This window comes from Medicago sativa, chromosome 4 (assembly GCF_051527215.1).
Source record: "Medicago sativa cultivar Bolivia chromosome 4, Bolivia_mono, whole genome shotgun sequence".
In the NCBI taxonomy this organism is placed as follows: Eukaryota; Viridiplantae; Streptophyta; class Magnoliopsida; order Fabales; family Fabaceae; genus Medicago; species Medicago sativa.
In genome coordinates, this window is record NC_140752.1 from 12,201,136 (window position 1) to 12,218,370 (window position 17,235).

Genomic DNA, 17,235 nt, shown 5'->3' on the forward strand with positions numbered 1-17,235 from the left:
AGAAACTAATGAGATAAAGGAATATGCCCTATTCTACACCGATATTTAATCATACATTTTCTTATTATGTCAGACGAGTTGTAATTGATCATCAGTATAAAACAATTTTACACAGAAAGTACATTAATCACTAAGGTAACCGTTGTTAGAATTGTTGTATAAAAGGCAAGAAAATCTTGAAGGTAGATACAATTGGTTGAGGTTATCTCTCCATAAAGTTTGAAGAGGCACGCCTATATGTTTGATATCGCGATGAGTATACAAGAATTGTGGCGACTCGCTGCAATTTTGAGTACCAAGCATACACTCAGAGGTCTAACTAAACTATTCACGATTTGATGAAACTTGGTATTGGTAATGATATTAAGGAAAGTGTCCAAAACACGCCCTATAGATTTTGGTGGGTGTTGTCCTCATGGGTGTTTTTTAGGGTGTTTATTTTCGGGTGTTCCGCCTATATACGACACCTTTAGTTTGTATTCTCTATTTCACCGATCTCTGTTTGTTTTGAGCAAAGATATGGTTGGTTAATAAAATTTGTTGTTAAAAAAAAATGTGGTTGGTTAAAAAATTTCAATAAAGTATATCCAAACAGACAAATGTGGTTGGCAATTTCTTAAACAATATCATAAGAATACTTGTTAGAATTATCATAGTTGTTAGATCAGTATTTTCTCCTTTTGAGTAGGTTTGGATAATAGCCACGGCTTGATGAGGAACCTGCACATCACGGTGCAGAATTCTTCACTGGTCAAAAAGGAATATATCAAAAGTAGGGAAAGTTACATCTCAGAAAACCATGTATCAGAAGTTCAGTTTCAAGCTATTACATTTGGCTCAATATCCATGCCATCAGAAAAGTCTCCACTTTGATTAAATAATGATTGATGCCTTTGCTGCCAACTCAAGGAAATGAAATGGAAGCATAGTGCAAAAAAGAAAGAGCATATTAAAATCATATGAAACCCTTATGCCTCCTTTGTACTTTGTAATATATTACTCCCTCCGTCCCATATTACTTGACCTAGTTGACTCTGTCACGTATGTCAATGCACAATTTTAAACTTAAATTTCTTTAATAATCTAGTAGAAAAAATTACGAAAATTTGATATTTTGAAAATATTAATCGAGACGAATCTAATAACATCTTATATGCTATATTTTGTTTTTATATATTAGTAGAAAAATAGAGTCAAAGTATGTTATATGAATAGTGCAAATATTCTAAATAGGTCAAGTAATATGGGACGGAGGGAGTAAAATCTAGGGTTAATAGGTCTTTATCCCCTGTAATATAGGTCATTTCCGGTTTTCATCCCCGTAATTTTTTTTTTATTCACCCCCTGTAATTTTTTTTTTTGATTTACCCCCCTAATAGGCCAAACAAAAACCAATTTTATTTTTTTTTTAAAGAAATTTTCGTTTTTGTTTAGCCTATTAGGAGGTAAATCAAAACAGGGTAAATTAATTTTTTTTTACAGGATGTAAAACCGGAAATGACCTATATTACAGGGATAAAGACCTATTAACCCTAAAATCTAAATTGAATTGTATTTTTTTTGGTACATAAATTGAATTGTATAACTCTATCAAGTTTTGATTTGATCTTCAGTAATTAATTAATCAAAAAATTAACGATCTATGAATCATTGACACAAACATCGAACTCGACATCAACACTAACACCAATAATAATTTAAGAAAAATAAAATAATTAAATATAACCACATAATACCAAGCACACCTTCAATATAAAGTGTAGGCGTATTTCATAGTTAACAGTTCCTTTTTCTAATTAATTTATGCAAGAAAACGATTTTAAAGAGTTTAAGAGCTATGAACTCTCATATTTCATCTGTAACCTGTAAAGTGTACATCAATTGATGAAATGGTTGAAAAGTACAATGATAAAAATGAAAAGCAAGAAATATAGATATCCAAATATGCAAACACACACCAAAACTTTTCACATAACTAAACAGGCCAGTGATTAAGAGAATTATTCACTCAGAAAACCAGAAACTAAATAAAATATGAAACAACAAACAAATATCAAACTTCTAATAAATTGTTCCTAGTTAAAAACTAGTTCACAAAAGCCACGAATTTCCAATTGATTGAAAACCGCAAATAAAATTAAATTCCAAATCTAACACATCTTCATATATGGCTGGGAGAGGTACCACCACTGGTGTTTACGAAGATGTCAATAATCGCTTGATGCCGGTCTTCTGCTCTGATGTAAGTCTTGATGGAAACTTGACGTTGAACTTGACTCTCAAGTTTCCCTTTTTGGAAGGTTCCTTAGGAATTGGCATACCCTCTCCTTTAATTACTTCTTCATATGATGGACTAATGATGGTGTTGACGGGGACCGTAAGATTCCTCCCATCGAGGGTAGTTATTTGGGCAGTGTAACCTGTCAGAGCTTCTACAAGAGAGATCTTCTGTGTAACAACAAGATCATTGCCGTCCCTCTTGAAGACAGTATGAGGCTTCTCGTCGATAATAAAAACAAGGTCTGCAGGTATAAGGCCTCTCTGTTCATTTCCCTTCTCCGGAAAAGTTATCTTTGTTCCTTTCTTCCAACCTGGCTTGATCTCAATTGTTAGAATTTCCTCAACTGTAGTAGGCTTCCTTCAGAATAAGAAAACATACAGTAGATTAGTTTCATGCCATTCAATTCACAGCTCTAATATGTTGTTACTTTTGAACAATGTTGTCATATATATAGCTGATATAGCAGCCCTACAGCACAGCGGAATTTTAACAAACCACTGCTGTTCTGCGATACTCAATTTAGTAGAAAGTGTTGTCATATAACGGCTATTGCAGCGCTATAGCGTAACACTGCTTTTGAACAAACTGCTATTTTCCAACACAGCTTTTGAATACATCTTATGCTATGTGAACTTAATGTTGACAGATAAAACAAAAGCTATTGCATAAAACATATAGTAAAAGTTTTATGAGTAAATGACTTTGGTTATACTTATACATGTATAGTAACGAAGTTAGTTACCAACAACGTAACTTTGTAGCTTCAGTTCTACTATTTTCTGGCACAGGTATTAGTGAATGACATGACATGAAGTAAATAACCTTCAATTTCCTACAGCATCGGCTAGACAATGATATGAAAGAATAATTTCATGAAATGGGAAAGATGAATTCTTACTTGCTGACATGTAATATTTGTCTAAAAAACTTGAGTCTGGACTGTTACATATATATATTAGTTTCAAATTTCCATTTAAACATGTCTTATTGCACATTCTACATTATTATAATATTAACCTTAATAGTTACATCACATCACAACTAATATTAGTTTGAATGAACAATGCAAATTGTAAAATGCAATTCATAAACATGATGAAGAATGTTGGTCTACAGCTATTGCGATAAAGATTTATGTGCCAGCAAAAGAAGAATTATTTTGAATGAAATAGCATATAGAAAGGTAATGTCAACAACCATTTAAGAACTACAAGTATCAAAATTGCTTATACATCAAAGATGTCAGATTCTCAAGTCTCGAACCATCGCAAAATCTGCCACTTTATTATGGCCTGTTTAGATTGGCTTATTTGAACTTATCTATTCGCATAAAGACTTGTGAGTCTGTTTGGAAGAGCTTATGGAAACAGCTTATGACAGGTCCATAAGCTGTTTTTAGCTTATTTGCATAAGCTTGCCAATATAGCTTATGAAAACAACTTGTATGAAAACATTTTGACTTTATTTTATCTTTTGATATAGAAATAGCTTATTCGTAAGCACCTAATATAATTAAGCTGTTTATCCGAACAGGCCTTAGCGGAAATTTGATTATTTAGAGCATATAAAACAGAAAATGTAAACTACGAAAATGATCATCAACCAACAACACATAACAAAATACAAATTGTCGAACTAGACTTCAAATTCAATAATTTAAATCTATCCAATAAAACCAATGCAACTAGGTTAATATAGGTTAGCAGGTTAAACTAGAAAACTCACCCGCTGGAATCAGTAACATCTCTGGAAATCTTCATTTTTTTGGTGGTCCCTTTATACAAATCCTCCAAACTGCAAGGCAATGTTCTCTCTATCGGTGCACTTTTCCTCATCACATTGGCAGATCCTTCACCGGCCGAATTCCTAAAAGAAGAGAAAAGGTCATCCCTAAACATTCCCCTCGGAAAGCCAGATGCACCAGGATGACCACCCATATCACCCATTCCACCGCCAAATGGTCTTTGAAACCCGAAGAACTCGGAAAATATGTCATCCGCACTTCTCGGATTGAACCGGAACATTGTCGGCCCACCATCACCGCCGTCAGAAAATCCACCTGCACCTGGGGGAGGCATCTGCCCCTTCAACCCCTCCTCACCATATTGATCATACACAGCTCTCTTTTGTGGATCACTCAAAACCTATTCACAAATCGAAATCACTAGCAAAACCAACAATTCCAAATGATTCTAAATCACAAGAAAACACAAAATTCAACTCCCCAACATTTCAAAAACATCTCACCATACTGATCATACACCTCTCTCTTTGGTTGATCACTCAAAACCTAATCACAATCAAAACAAAAAAACACAATTCCAAATGATCCTAAATCACAAGAAAATAACAATTAAACACCCCCAACATTTCAAATTGTAACCCGAAAATCCAACTGATCCAAAAACACAAAAATAAACACCTCATCATTCCAAATTGTAACCCCGAAATTTCCAAGTAATCCTAAATCACAAGAAAAACACAATTAAAACCAATCCAAATTGTAACCCCAAAAAACCCAAAATTCCAAATATCCAAAATCATAAAATTAAACACCCCTTAATTCCAAATTGTAATCCTGAAACTTCACAATTCCATATGATCCAAAATCACAAAATCAAACACCCCATCAGCTAAAATTGTAAACCTAAAACCTCAAAACTCCAAATGTCCAAAATCACAAGAAAAACACAAAAATTGAACACCCCATATTCCAAATTGTAACCCTAAAACTTCACAATTCCAAATGATCCAAAATCAAACACCCCATCAGCTAAAATACCAACCCAAAAACCCCAAAAATGTCCAAATGATCCAAAATCAACAACGAAAAAAGCATCAAACTTTACCACCCTCAACATTCCAAATTTTACAACCCCAAAAATCAAACAAATGATCCAAAATCAACAAGAAAAACACAATTAAACACCCCCATCAATTCAAATTGTAGCCCCAAAGTTTCCAAATGATCCAAAATCAACAATAAAAACACAAACTTTAACAAACCCAACATGCAATTTACAACCCCAAAACCCCAAAAAAAATCAAAACTTCACAAAAATAACTCACAGCCCAATTAAAATTACACAAGATAAATCATCAAATTGAGCATACATACATCATAAGCTTCAGAGATTTGCTTAAATTTGGCTTCAGCATCTTTCTTGTTATTAGGGTTCTTATCAGGATGCCATTTCATAGCAAGTTTGCGATAAGCTTTCTTGAGATCATCATCTTTTGCATTTCGATCTATCTGAAGGACTTTATAGTAATCTACACCCATGAATCCGATTTGAAGAAGAAGAGGAAGGAACAATGTGTATGTGAATGTGTATGTGTGCGTGTGTAAAAGAAATATCCAAATGGGTGAAAAATGTGTTATCTGGGCTCAACAAAAAAACACACACATCCCCTAAAAAAAAAAGAATTCTGCTCATCCCCCAGCACATTTTGCTCGCGCCCTGCAGTCATGCCAAAAATGCACCTACGTTAGTTAACTAACGCAAATGTTAAACACTGTGTAACTTAACTAACGCTGTGTGAGTTAACTAGCGCAACGTTAGTTAACTCACGCTACGTGCTGTCTTAAACAAGGCAGAACACCTAATTTCCTCATTTCTCATTTAAAATCTCAAAAAATCTCAAAAACCTCTCTCAAATCACCCAAAACCAAAATTCCTTCAAGTTCAAATCAGACAACACTCCAATAACAAGTAAGTTTTCATAATCAAACATCATTAACCTTTTATGTTTATATGTTATATTTTTTTCTCATTAGAAATTTTTTAGATTTAGGGTTTGTTTAAATTTTTGTTTTTTTGGCAAGAAATCATACAATGTTTACATGAAAATGACTTGTGTTGCATAAATGTTTAGATGTTTGCATGTTTATGTTGTAGTTTTGAGATTTTTTTTTTAGATTTAGGATTTGTTTGAATTTTGATTTTGCTTGCAATAAATGATACAATGTTACATGTAAATGACTTATGTTGCTTAATTGTGGTTAGATGTTTGCATGTTAATGTTGTAGTTATGAGTTTTAGGATTTATGTCAAATTTACACTTCAAGTGTTTGATGAAATGTTTGAATGAGTTTTTCATTGATTGTTTTCAATTTCTTATTGTGTAGATTTGAAACAATGGTCGGGTGGATCGACGTTCATGCACAATTCAACGGCGGAGAACCTCATAGGTTGAAGGTTCGTGCCTTGGTGTAACGTTAAGAAGTCTCAAGGATGAACTGGATGAATTCAACCAAGGAGTCAACCCCGGAGACACAAGGAGTGTGCAAAACGTTCGGTATAAACGTCCAACGTTCAACGAGGGGAGAGTATCATTCACTTGGATGGAGTTAAAAAACGACGAAAACGTAACGAGCATGTTTTGGGAGCACAACATGTTCTAGTGGATCGATATGCGAGTAACGTTGTTGAGATCAACTGAAGATATCATCAATAGTCTGATTTCGCCAGAAGATCGTGATTAGGTAGGGAATGCACCTTTCAACTACAACAATTGTCTTCCTTTAAATGGGGTAATTCAAACTTGCCAAACGGCGGGACTCCAACATTCGACCGACATTCCCATTGTTCCTTTCAAAAGATTAAATTCTTGTTAGGCTGGTTTAAATGAAGGTATTGAAGTGTCAAGGAATAGACCTCATTCTTTTGACACTTGAATACCGTCATTTAAACCAAACCGAACAAGAATTTAATCTTTTGAATGGAACAATGGAAATGTCGAGCGTGTGTTGGAGCCCTGCTGTATGGCAAGTTTGAATTTACCTTATTTAAAGGTAAGACAATTGTTGTAATTGGAATGCACATTCCAACTACAACAATTGTCTTACTTTGGATGAGGCAATTCAAACTTGTTAATCGGAAGGACTCGAGCATTCGCCCGGAAGTTCTTTTGTTCCATTCAAAATGTTAAATTCTTGTTGGCTTCGTTTAAATGATGGTATTGAGGTGTCAAGGTCTGGACTTCATTCCATTGGCACTTGTATACTATCATTTTAAACCAAGACCAACAAGAATTTAACCTTTTGAATGGAACAAAAGGACTTCAGGACGAATGTTGGAGTCCTGCTGCTTAGCAAATTTGTATTTGCCCCATTCAGAGGCAAGACAATTGTTATAGTTGGAAGGTGCATTCCCGAATGTAATGTAATGTAATGTAATGATAGGACATATTTATGAACATATATAGTTGACATACATGTCGTTTATGTAATGTAACGTAACCTTTATTCGAATTTATTCAATACACAATTTTTATTCTAATTCACGCTCAATTTATTCTATTTCATTTATTTACTTTACTTGAATTTATTAATTCAATACGCAATCGTAAAATAAATGCAACAACTAGCAAAAATAAAGAAACAAAAATAATGGATATAAAATATCATTTTATTAATATAATTCTTATTACATTTACAATGGGGTAAAACTAAATCTGCGAAAAAATAAAAACCACCAGAAAACCGACCTCCCTGGCGTAAAACTAAAAGAAATCCACAAGAAAACCAGCTTTCCTGTGGTAACACTAAAAGAAAACCACCAGAAAACCGACCTTCCTGGGGTAAAACTAAATCTGCACATTTAGTTTTACCCAATCTGATTCTTTTCCCAAGAAAGCTGCTCACTACTTATCTTTTTCCCAGCATTCCCACTACTTATCATTCTTTCTATTTTTACACCAAAATAAAGAAGGAAAAAAAGAAGGAAAGGAAGAAGATTCATAGGGGGAGAGAGTGAGGAGGAGAGTGAGAATGTGAGATGGTGTGAGGAAATGGGGAAGTTTAGAGGTGTATTTATATGGGGAGATTGTAACATAGGTTATATCTACCATAAAAAGGGTCAAAAAACGTGAAAAAACTTAACAAAAATGTGCAAAACCAATTAAAATGCATTGATCAAAGTCAAAAAAACGTGTGTTCTTGAGCTCTAACCACCGGCCAACTTGCGTGAGTTAACTCGCGCACATGCCAATGGTGCGTGACTTAACTCACGCAAAGATCATAATGTGCGTTAGTTAAGTCACGCTGCGTGACTTAACTAGCGCAGGGGCATTAATGTCCATTTAGCTGGATGGGAGCGAAACGTGCAGGGCGAAGAGCAGTAATAAAAAAACACACACACACACATATGAATGATGTCACTATCGTTGGTGTACTAATTAGGATTAAGCCCAACTTTATCATGTTCATTTTTTTTATTTTACCTATATATTTCGTGCGTAATTGCTGAGATTAATCATTCTTCACTAAGATCGTAATAAAAGTCAAAATTTTCTATCAAGAAATCTAAGTTTTGTTTGGTAAAAAATAAAGAATAGTTAATAAACTAATAAATTAAATGATGACTTATAATTGAATCAAACCTTTTGGTAAATTGATGGCGGATAATTATTAACTGAGAAGTTAATTGAAGTTTTTGGTAAATTTAGTGGTTCAAACCTTTTGTAATATTAAGTTTTAATTGAAAAACCACAATTATTTATTAAAAAGTTATATATTTCATATAAAATGCATAAATTACAATACAAATATATTATTTCAAACTTTTTAACACGTACAAAATTATCATGATAGAAAAATGACTCTTTCTAGTTTCACCCTATATAATCATAGTTACACCCAAATTTATGAAATTTTTTACAATAATACCAAAATTGCCCCCTTCATCTAAATTTCTAAAAACCCTTTTTTTTTATTATCATTCTAAACCCTCACCCCTTTTTCACCCACAAACCACCATGGATATGCAATCAATACCTACTAAAATCGTCAATTGAATCAACATCTCTTCCATTAATATGTACTCGATTAATACAAGTAAGTGAATTTCATAAATTTCTTCGAGTTTCTATTTATCGTTTGCTCTATGATTTATTCGATGTTGTTAATTTTACCATGGATGTTTATAGTTGTTGTTAATTTCACGTTTGTCTATCGACATCAATTTGTTTGATTAAGTTTTACGTAGAAGGGTAACGTAATTTAAGTTTACATATCTCACGTGAATTTAGTTTACGTACATATTCTAAAAAGAAGGAATAACATACACGTTTACTTGGTGTATGTAAACTCAGTTTACATGAACTACGTAAACTCAGTTTACATGAACTAAAACTCAGTCTTAACTTATGTAAACTCAGTTTACGTAGTGTATGTAAACTCAGTTTACTTAACTCATGTAAACTGAATTTACATAAACTACGTAAACTGAGTTTACATACACTATGTAAACTGAATTTACGTATACATAATTAATGTGCAGTGAACATGAATAAAGGGTATATTAGTAACTTTGGGGTGTAACTTGGATTATTTGGGGTGTGAGTAGTATCTGTCTAGAAAAATCCATTAAAAATATACACACATAAATGATGTCACAATAGTTGTTGTACTTGAGATAAAGATTGTCTCCGTAAGTTTAGCTCAGTTGGCAGGGAGCCAGGGACGTCCATTGTTATATGCAGGGGCTGGGTTCGAACCCCAAACACTCCACTTATTCATCTTGAAAAAGGTGAATTTTAGCCACTAAGCTACTTTTACCGGTATACTCTTTGCATTTGTAGGGATTAATAATTTATTTGAGTCTGAAAAAATTGTAATTAATGATAAAACACTTTGTCAAAAGATTTAAAATTGAATTTGAGAACATGACTACTTTGATTAAACTAAAAGGTCCTCGTGAGCTTAATGCATACTTTATGAAAGGTCCGGGGTTCAAACCCTGACCACCACAAAGCAAAAAAAACAAAAAAAAAAAACTAAAAGACTACATTCTCATCTAAGAGATTTTTAATGGAGTATATCTTCATATCATATTTTTATACCAAATATTTAATGAATAGATTTTTGTGTTAATCATACGATTCGATTCTAATGGAGGAAAAATTTCTTAGATGATATCAAATTTTAAAACAAACTAGCCAATTTACAAAAAATAGAGAATCAAAATTTCAATTAAGCCATCTTTAAAAAAAAATATATCAATTAAGCCTAACAAAATAGTTGCATTTTTTTTAATAAATATATAATATTTAGTTAATATATTCCTTTTTTTAGTTAATATGTTTTTTGATGGTGAGAATAATTGGAAAAACATTAGAGAAACGATATTTTTTTCTTCTCTTTAATAGGTTGTTGCATATAAAGAAAGAATACCCATACGATTCTTTATATACAAAATGTAAGCCTTTTTTTTTTTTTTTTTTGAGGAATGTAAACCTTTTTATTGAACAATGAATGATGAAAATGAATAAACTTAACGTACAATTTAAATTATCAAAATTTGCCCCCATGAATGATTCTGTTTTTACATGGAGCCTGGACATTTTTCTTGACTACATAGTATATGGAGCAATCATTTTCCTAATGTCATGTATATTACATTTATGTCTACGTACACACATCCTTTATTTATTAATTTGAGCAAATTGCACTCACCTCCCCTGAGGTTTTATTAAAAGACACTCACACCCCCTCTAGTTTGGTAAAAACATTAACCTCCCTTACTTATTTTATGATTGAGGCACTTTCCCCCTTAGAAACTAACAGCTGTTACTTTTAACCGTGCACACCAAAAAAAAATCCATTCATCTTCATTCACAGTTGTTCATCTTAATTCATGGATTTTTGCGATTCTCCTGCACACTTGTTCAATAGACGCCGTCGTTTATATGTCTTCTCCAATTTTCATTATTTCTTCATCTCTTCAACTCTCTTAATCATTTTTATTTTCTGCATTTTATCATTCTAAGTTTTTTAACATTCTATGGAATTTAACTCGATGCATATGAATTTGGAGCATAAGATGTTTGTTGATTTGTTTGAGTGAAATCTATTTGTTTTTTTTTTTCATCCAGTATCATCAAGAAATGAAACTGAAGCTGTTTTTTTTGAATCAGTGGAACTTTTGATTGGTAATTGTGGGGAAATAAAAAGATATTATGAAAACATGGTAGTTGTTTCTACAATGTATAAAAGGAGCTTGAATTAGGATACATACTGTTGATAATTCGGATGAATTTGGTATTATTTAAACCATGTATACATAATAATGCATAAAATGAGTTTTGATTTTTCTCAATCAAACAAAAAGGAACACGGTTGCACATCAGTTTGCAAGTTAACAGATACTCAAGTAATGGTGTGAGGCTAGTTGTGTTTTGATGGAAAAGTGATGAAAGGTCGGTGACGGTGAGAGCGTTTCATATTTCTTGTTTTTGGGAGAAAAAGCAAATTAGGGTATAACTTTTGTGATGTTAGAGATAAGTAGTGAAAGTAGAAAATGTTAGTTAACGGTGTTAACTTAAGGGAGGTTAATGTTTTTTTCAAACTAGAGGGGGTGTGAGTGCCTTTTAATAAAACTTCAGGGGAGGTGAGTGCAATTTGCTCTATTAATTTTGTTACGTCTGCAACAATTTAACCTAATTTTTTTCCGCTCATATGCTTTATTAGGTTTGCAATTATTTGACCTAACAAATTCCATCTAAAAAAATGCATTTATTAATTTTGTTACGTCTGCAGCAACTTAACCTAATTTTTTCCCGCTCATTTGCTTTATTAGGTTTGCAATTATTTAACCTAACAAATTCCATCTAAAAAAAATGCATTGCACACCAATTTCATTCCCATCCTCTCGCCTTTTTTTTTGAAGAAAATATTTTCTACCATATCAATGATCTTACGGGTTAAAGATTATTTATTGGTTTCTATTATAGTCGAGAAAATCCGTGCAACGTACGGGTCAAAAGTCTAGTTATGTACAAAACTTGCTTAATAGGGTGATCAACTATAAAAAATGATGTAGGTTGATTCTTAGTACGTAGTCCTCTACGGACTTTCATATTAAGCGGTTATTTTTTCACACCACTTTGACTCTCTTAATGTGAGAAACTTATATATGTTAAGTTTTTTCATCCAACCTTGAGCATAACTCAGTTGGTAGAGACATGCATTGTTATGTGTAAGGGCCGGGATTTGAACCTCGGACACCCTACTTATTCACCTTTAAAAAGTGAATTCTAACCTCTAGACTACCTGATAAAAAAAAAATCAAAATTTATCATATAATTTTCTTCGTTATAAATTTATCATATCATTGTCAGTTTTTTTTGAAGAAATCAAAATGAGATATATTAGAACCACACAGCTTTCCCACCAGCACAAGGTGTGCCGGAGAAATAGACAATAATTACATCAAAAGTTCTACAGACAAATGACAGCTAACCATTACCCAAACAATAAAAAGGGTTCTGGCTCCAGTCATGATATTTATAATAAAATGCAACAGAACTAGCTTTAAACCACGAGAATGAGAGAAGCTTAATATTATCTAACAACTGATGCATTGTGTTTTCTTTAGCTCGAAAAATTCTTGCATTCCTTTCCTTCCAAATTACCCAAATGCTTGCAAACCAAAGCAATTGCATAAAAGAGCATCTGGAAATAGCAGAACCTGAAGAAGTGCTAAACTGAAGATAATGTTCCGAAATGGTTAAGGGATTTACCGAAGAGATACCTAACCAATGACGAACAAGATACCAAACCTGCCCAAACACAGCACAATGTAAAAAAAGATGATCTGCCGTTTCAGGCAACCTGCAACCAGAAACACAGCCCCGAGCATCTTCGTGAATGATATTCCTTCGAGATAAATTATCCTTAGTAGGCAATCTATCCCGAAACAGACGCCAAGCAAACATAGAAACCTTAAGCGGGACATCTTTCCTCCAGATACTAGGCAAAACCGCAGGAGATGCAGAAGGCGTGTTAATCAATTCATTCAAAAGGGAATGATATGCTCCTTTAACCGTGTAACCTGCTACTGGATCCGACACCCAAATCCAAACATCGTTGTTGGTAACCTGTGGAACAAAAGACAGTAATAACAACCTACACTCTTGTAACTGCTCCTCCTCCCAAGCCCAAAGTCTCCTCCTCCACTTCCACGCCTCCCCACCCTCACCCCACCTCCACTGAAACATTTCCGCTACAGTTAGAAATTTATTATCTGAGAGTTCAAATAACCTACGAAAACAGACCTGAAAAGAAGTCTCCCCAACCCACCTATCAAACCAAAATAAAGTATCTACACCGTTTCCGACATTTAATCTAACATTGTCAGGAAACCAGGTCCCCACCACCGAACCAACCCCATCCCTCATATTGGCAATTTCCTTCCACCATGCCGACCCATCCCTACCTCCGGCCTGAATGCGCCCCCCCACAATTCCATACCTATTAGCCAACACATTAAACCATAACCCATGTCTCTTCGTTGCCACCCTCCAACACCACTTCCATAACAAAGCTAAATTAAACTCCCTAATTCTCCTTACCCCCAAACCACCAACCTCCTTCTCCAAACAAATAGTATTCCAATCAATCCAAGAAATTTTTCTATTTTCCTCACAACCCCCCCCCCCCCCCCCCCCCCCCCCCAAAAAAAAAACGAATAAAAAGAGATTCGATAGAAGAGATGATACCTGAGGGAGCTTTGAAGAAGGAAAGAGCGTAAACAGGTAACGAGGTCAGGATAGAATTCAAGAGAACAAGGCGGCCACCAAATGATAAGAATTTACTCTTCCAACTGGACAGACGAGCCTTAATGTGAGAGATAACAGGTTCCCAAAAATTCAACCGACGGAAGTCACCCCCCCACAAGGGAAGTAACTCTGCAATTCAACATCCCTGCCGCTTCAAGAAACCATGACCGGTTCACATTTACCCCCACCAACTCACTCTTGTGAAAGTTCACTTGAAGCCCAGACACAGCCCCAAAAAGATGCAAAACAGCCCGCATTGCTCTAACATTCGCCCAACTCTTTTCACCCAATATCAAAGTATCGTCAGCAAACTGAAGGTGGGAGACTGATAGATTCTGATCCCGACCCACGCGATAACCAGAAAAAATATTCTTAGAAACCATGGCCTCCATCGACACATGAAAACCCTCTGCCGCCAAAAGAAACAGAAACGGCGACAGAGGATCTCCTTGCCTCAACCCTCTAGCCAAAGAGAATTCATTTATTGGACTTCCATTTACCAAGACCGCCGCCGTTGCTGTAGTAACACATTCTCTCATCCATTTCCTCCACAGCGTCGGGAAGGACATTTTACGCATAACATCATCCAAATATTTCCAGTCCACTGAATCATACGCCTTCTCAAAATCAACCTTGAGGAGGAGTAAATTTTTGTTTAATTTTTTGGCCTCACCTACTACCTCATTTGCCATCAAAGTACCATCAAGGATTTGTCCACCTTTAACAAACGCGGATTGAGTATCAGAAATAACACTACCAATGACAAACCTCAATCGATTAGCCAGTAACTTAGCCAAAACCTTATATAAACTCCCCACCAATGAGATAGGACGATAATCATTCAACGATTGAGGACACTCTTTTTTAGGGATAAGAGCAATGAAAGTACTGTTGATACCTTTAATAAGCTTTCCATTACGATGAAAATCAGACACAAAACGCAACAAATCTTCTTTCATATCCTCCCAAAAGTCTTTGATAAATCCGAAATTGGCTCCGTCCGGTCCAGGACATTTGTAACTATCACAATCCCACACCGCGATTTTCAACTCTTCGATACTAAACGGTTTCACGAAGGCCGCCCCTTCCCTAACAGAGAGCTTCTTGAAATTTAAATCTGCTGCACTTGGGCGCTCAACCACAGGGGCCTTAAAGTGGTTAGAAAAATGATTAAACACCGCCTCACGAACATCAACAACCGCTTCCACTGTAGCACCTCCCACATCTAAAATAGATATGGTATTAATGCGCCTTCTTGTTGCGATTGTACCATGATTTTTTTTTTTTGAATTAGCATCCCCTTCCCGCAACCACCGGATACGTGACTGTTGCCAACAAATGCTAGATTGTATACGGGATAAAGAATGCAATTCTTCAGAAAGATCATGTAATTCCTCCACCTCATCATCCCCTAAAAAAGAATGTTCCCCCTTTTCATCCAATTCAGCCATGCGCCCTTTTATATTCTCTAATTTGCTTGGAATATTTTGAGAATGAGTCTGATGCCACTCCCGAAGAGCCACTTTAATCAATTTAAGCTTCTCCTTCAACACATACCCACCCCAACCGTTTACATGCAACTGACGCTATCTAGTACTCACAAATTCCTTGTAACCTGGAACATCAACCCAACATTTCAACATCCTAAACGGTTTTGGACCCCAATTCTGCTCATCAACAGTGAGGACCAAAGCACAATGATCAGATAAACAACGAAGTTGAGCCACTTGCAGAGAGTTCGGCCATCTCAAGCACCAAGCCTCGAACGATAAGAATCTATCAATACGACTCATCGACTGGCCATCCCCAAGGTACCAAGTAAAACGACGACCAATCAAAGGGAGATCAATCAAAGCTTCTCTGTCAATAAAATCATTAAATTTATCATGAAGAGCACCTCCTTGAGACCGAACTGAAGAAATAATACTCTTTCTTTCCGCGACACCCCGCACGACATTGAAATCCCCGCAGACACAAATCTTACTACCAACATAAAGAGACATATGGGCACTTAAAGAATCCCATAACAATGACTGACTCCGCCCGTCACAAGGAGCATACACATTGAATAACACAAAATCATCTTGAGATTTCAGAAATCTACCCTGAACTACTAGAACATGATCAAAAGAAAATGACACATTAATCGACACCTCCAAATCCCACATAATAAGTAACCCATCAGACGCACCAACAGATGGACGATAAGAGAAATCATGAGATGAACAACCCCACAAAGAGGAGCACAACAAATTATCTATCTGCATAAGTTAAGTTTAGTAATCCCACATATCATTGTCAGTTGCCTCTCGCTGTTATGTTATCACAAGTTTAATTAATCAATGAATTGGATTATTTTGACTAAAATAATCCTATGATATGACAAACGGAAAACATCACTTTTTATTCGTTTGGTGTAACTACTCTTTTTAAGTTTCTCAATCGTGCTTCCTAAGTAGGACAAAACATATACTCCTATTAGGATAGTGTAAGAACTTCCAAAATATAGAGTGGCTAACTAACGGATTTAAGTTAAAAGTTAAAAGAAAATTCATACACACTTCATACTAAAGTAAGTAACAACACATTGGTTGCCAAACAATTCTTGACGAGATGGTATATGAACTTCATCTACAAAGGTCCAGGTTTAAGTGAACCCAACAGACAAACATCACATGAAGAGATTCATTTTATTCTTAATTTGAAACTAAATGGCACCAAACATAACTCACATGTGGGCAATCTCTCAAAACCCAAAGAATAGATTCATCTGCACTAAGACAATGCATTAAACGTCAGATGAATACCACCTAGGTATTACAACTGAGCGGGTGGGGGCGCTGGCCCGGAATGCTCACAAAAAACCTGCAACAGCACCTGAACTTCATCGGGTTTGAAAGTTGAGCACACATCCCTGCTCCAACAAAAGTTGTGCTCGCACATGACTTAAAAATTCGTGAAAAATCCGCACCCACACCTAATCATTGCAGGGTTTCTTTGTAAAATTATGGGTGGGTTTAGACGAATTCAAACGGATGTGGTTTAAGCTGTCATGTCTAATACCACCCTAACGACTTCACACCTTATAACTTGTAAGAAGCCTCCCATGCATGATAAGCCACAAAACACCTAATGCGTTTTGGAACGTCGAGTCTCTACCCTAAACTTCAAATACCGATATCTTAAGCTTTGAGGGTGTTGAAGGAGAATGTTTTTGAGAACTACCTCTATATTTTAATATATATTTGATATTTTAAAAATATCGAAAGAACAACATATGATACACGAATGTATGATATCATGTTATTCCTTATTTATTTATTTTTATTTTTATAAATATTAAAGATATCAAAATATAGACTTAACCTCCCAAAGACCGCTCCTCCAAAACT

At 35.0% G+C, this 17,235-nt stretch overlaps 3 protein-coding genes across 3 annotated transcripts; all 3 read right to left on the reverse strand.

Moving 5' to 3' along the window:
• Window positions 1-1,943: 1,943 nt before the first annotated feature.
• On the reverse strand, window positions 1,944-5,628 carry LOC146926374 (uncharacterized). Its single transcript, XM_085758744.1, has 3 exons — window positions 5,400-5,628; window positions 4,007-4,425; window positions 1,944-2,638 (listed from the first exon to the last, which is right to left on the reverse strand). Exons 1-3 carry the CDS (start codon window positions 5,562-5,564, stop codon window positions 2,197-2,199), a joined length of 1,026 nt encoding a protein of 341 aa, XP_085614870.1. The 5' UTR covers window positions 5,565-5,628; the 3' UTR covers window positions 1,944-2,196.
• A 6,892-nt stretch (window positions 5,629-12,520) lies between these two features.
• LOC146926375 (uncharacterized) lies at window positions 12,521-15,294 on the reverse strand. The gene is made up of 2 exons (XM_085706896.1): window positions 14,026-15,294; window positions 12,521-13,654 (listed from the first exon to the last, which is right to left on the reverse strand). Exons 1-2 carry the CDS (start codon window positions 15,292-15,294, stop codon window positions 12,521-12,523), a joined length of 2,403 nt encoding a protein of 800 aa, XP_085563022.1.
• A 135-nt stretch (window positions 15,295-15,429) lies between these two features.
• Window positions 15,430-16,110, reverse strand: LOC146926376 (uncharacterized). The gene has a single exon (XM_085706898.1). It carries the CDS (start codon window positions 16,108-16,110, stop codon window positions 15,430-15,432), a length of 681 nt encoding a protein of 226 aa, XP_085563024.1.
• Between the last annotated feature and the right edge of the window lie 1,125 nt (window positions 16,111-17,235).

What these genes read in the sequence shown, in the direction of transcription:
- LOC146926374 (XM_085758744.1), bottom strand. Translation starts at nt 5,564, where the DNA reads ATGGGTGTAGATTACTATAAAGTCCTTCAGATAGATCGAAATGCAAAA. An exon ending in AAATCTCTGAAGCTTATGAT is followed by an intron (nt 4,426 to 5,399) that starts GTATGTATGCTC and finishes ATTTGTGAATAG; the next exon opens with GTTTTGAGTGATCCACAAAA. An exon ending in GATGTTACTGATTCCAGCGG is followed by an intron (nt 2,639 to 4,006) that starts GTGAGTTTTCTA and finishes CTTATTCTGAAG; the next exon opens with GAAGCCTACTACAGTTGAGG.
- LOC146926375 (XM_085706896.1), bottom strand. Translation starts at nt 15,294, where the DNA reads ATGGCTGAATTGGATGAAAAGGGGGAACATTCTTTTTTAGGGGATGAT. An exon ending in ACAAGAGTGAGTTGGTGGGG is followed by an intron (nt 13,655 to 14,025) that starts GTAAATGTGAAC and finishes TGTTTGGAGAAG; the next exon opens with GAGGTTGGTGGTTTGGGGGT.
- LOC146926376 (XM_085706898.1), bottom strand. Translation starts at nt 16,110, where the DNA reads ATGCAGATAGATAATTTGTTGTGCTCCTCTTTGTGGGGTTGTTCATCT.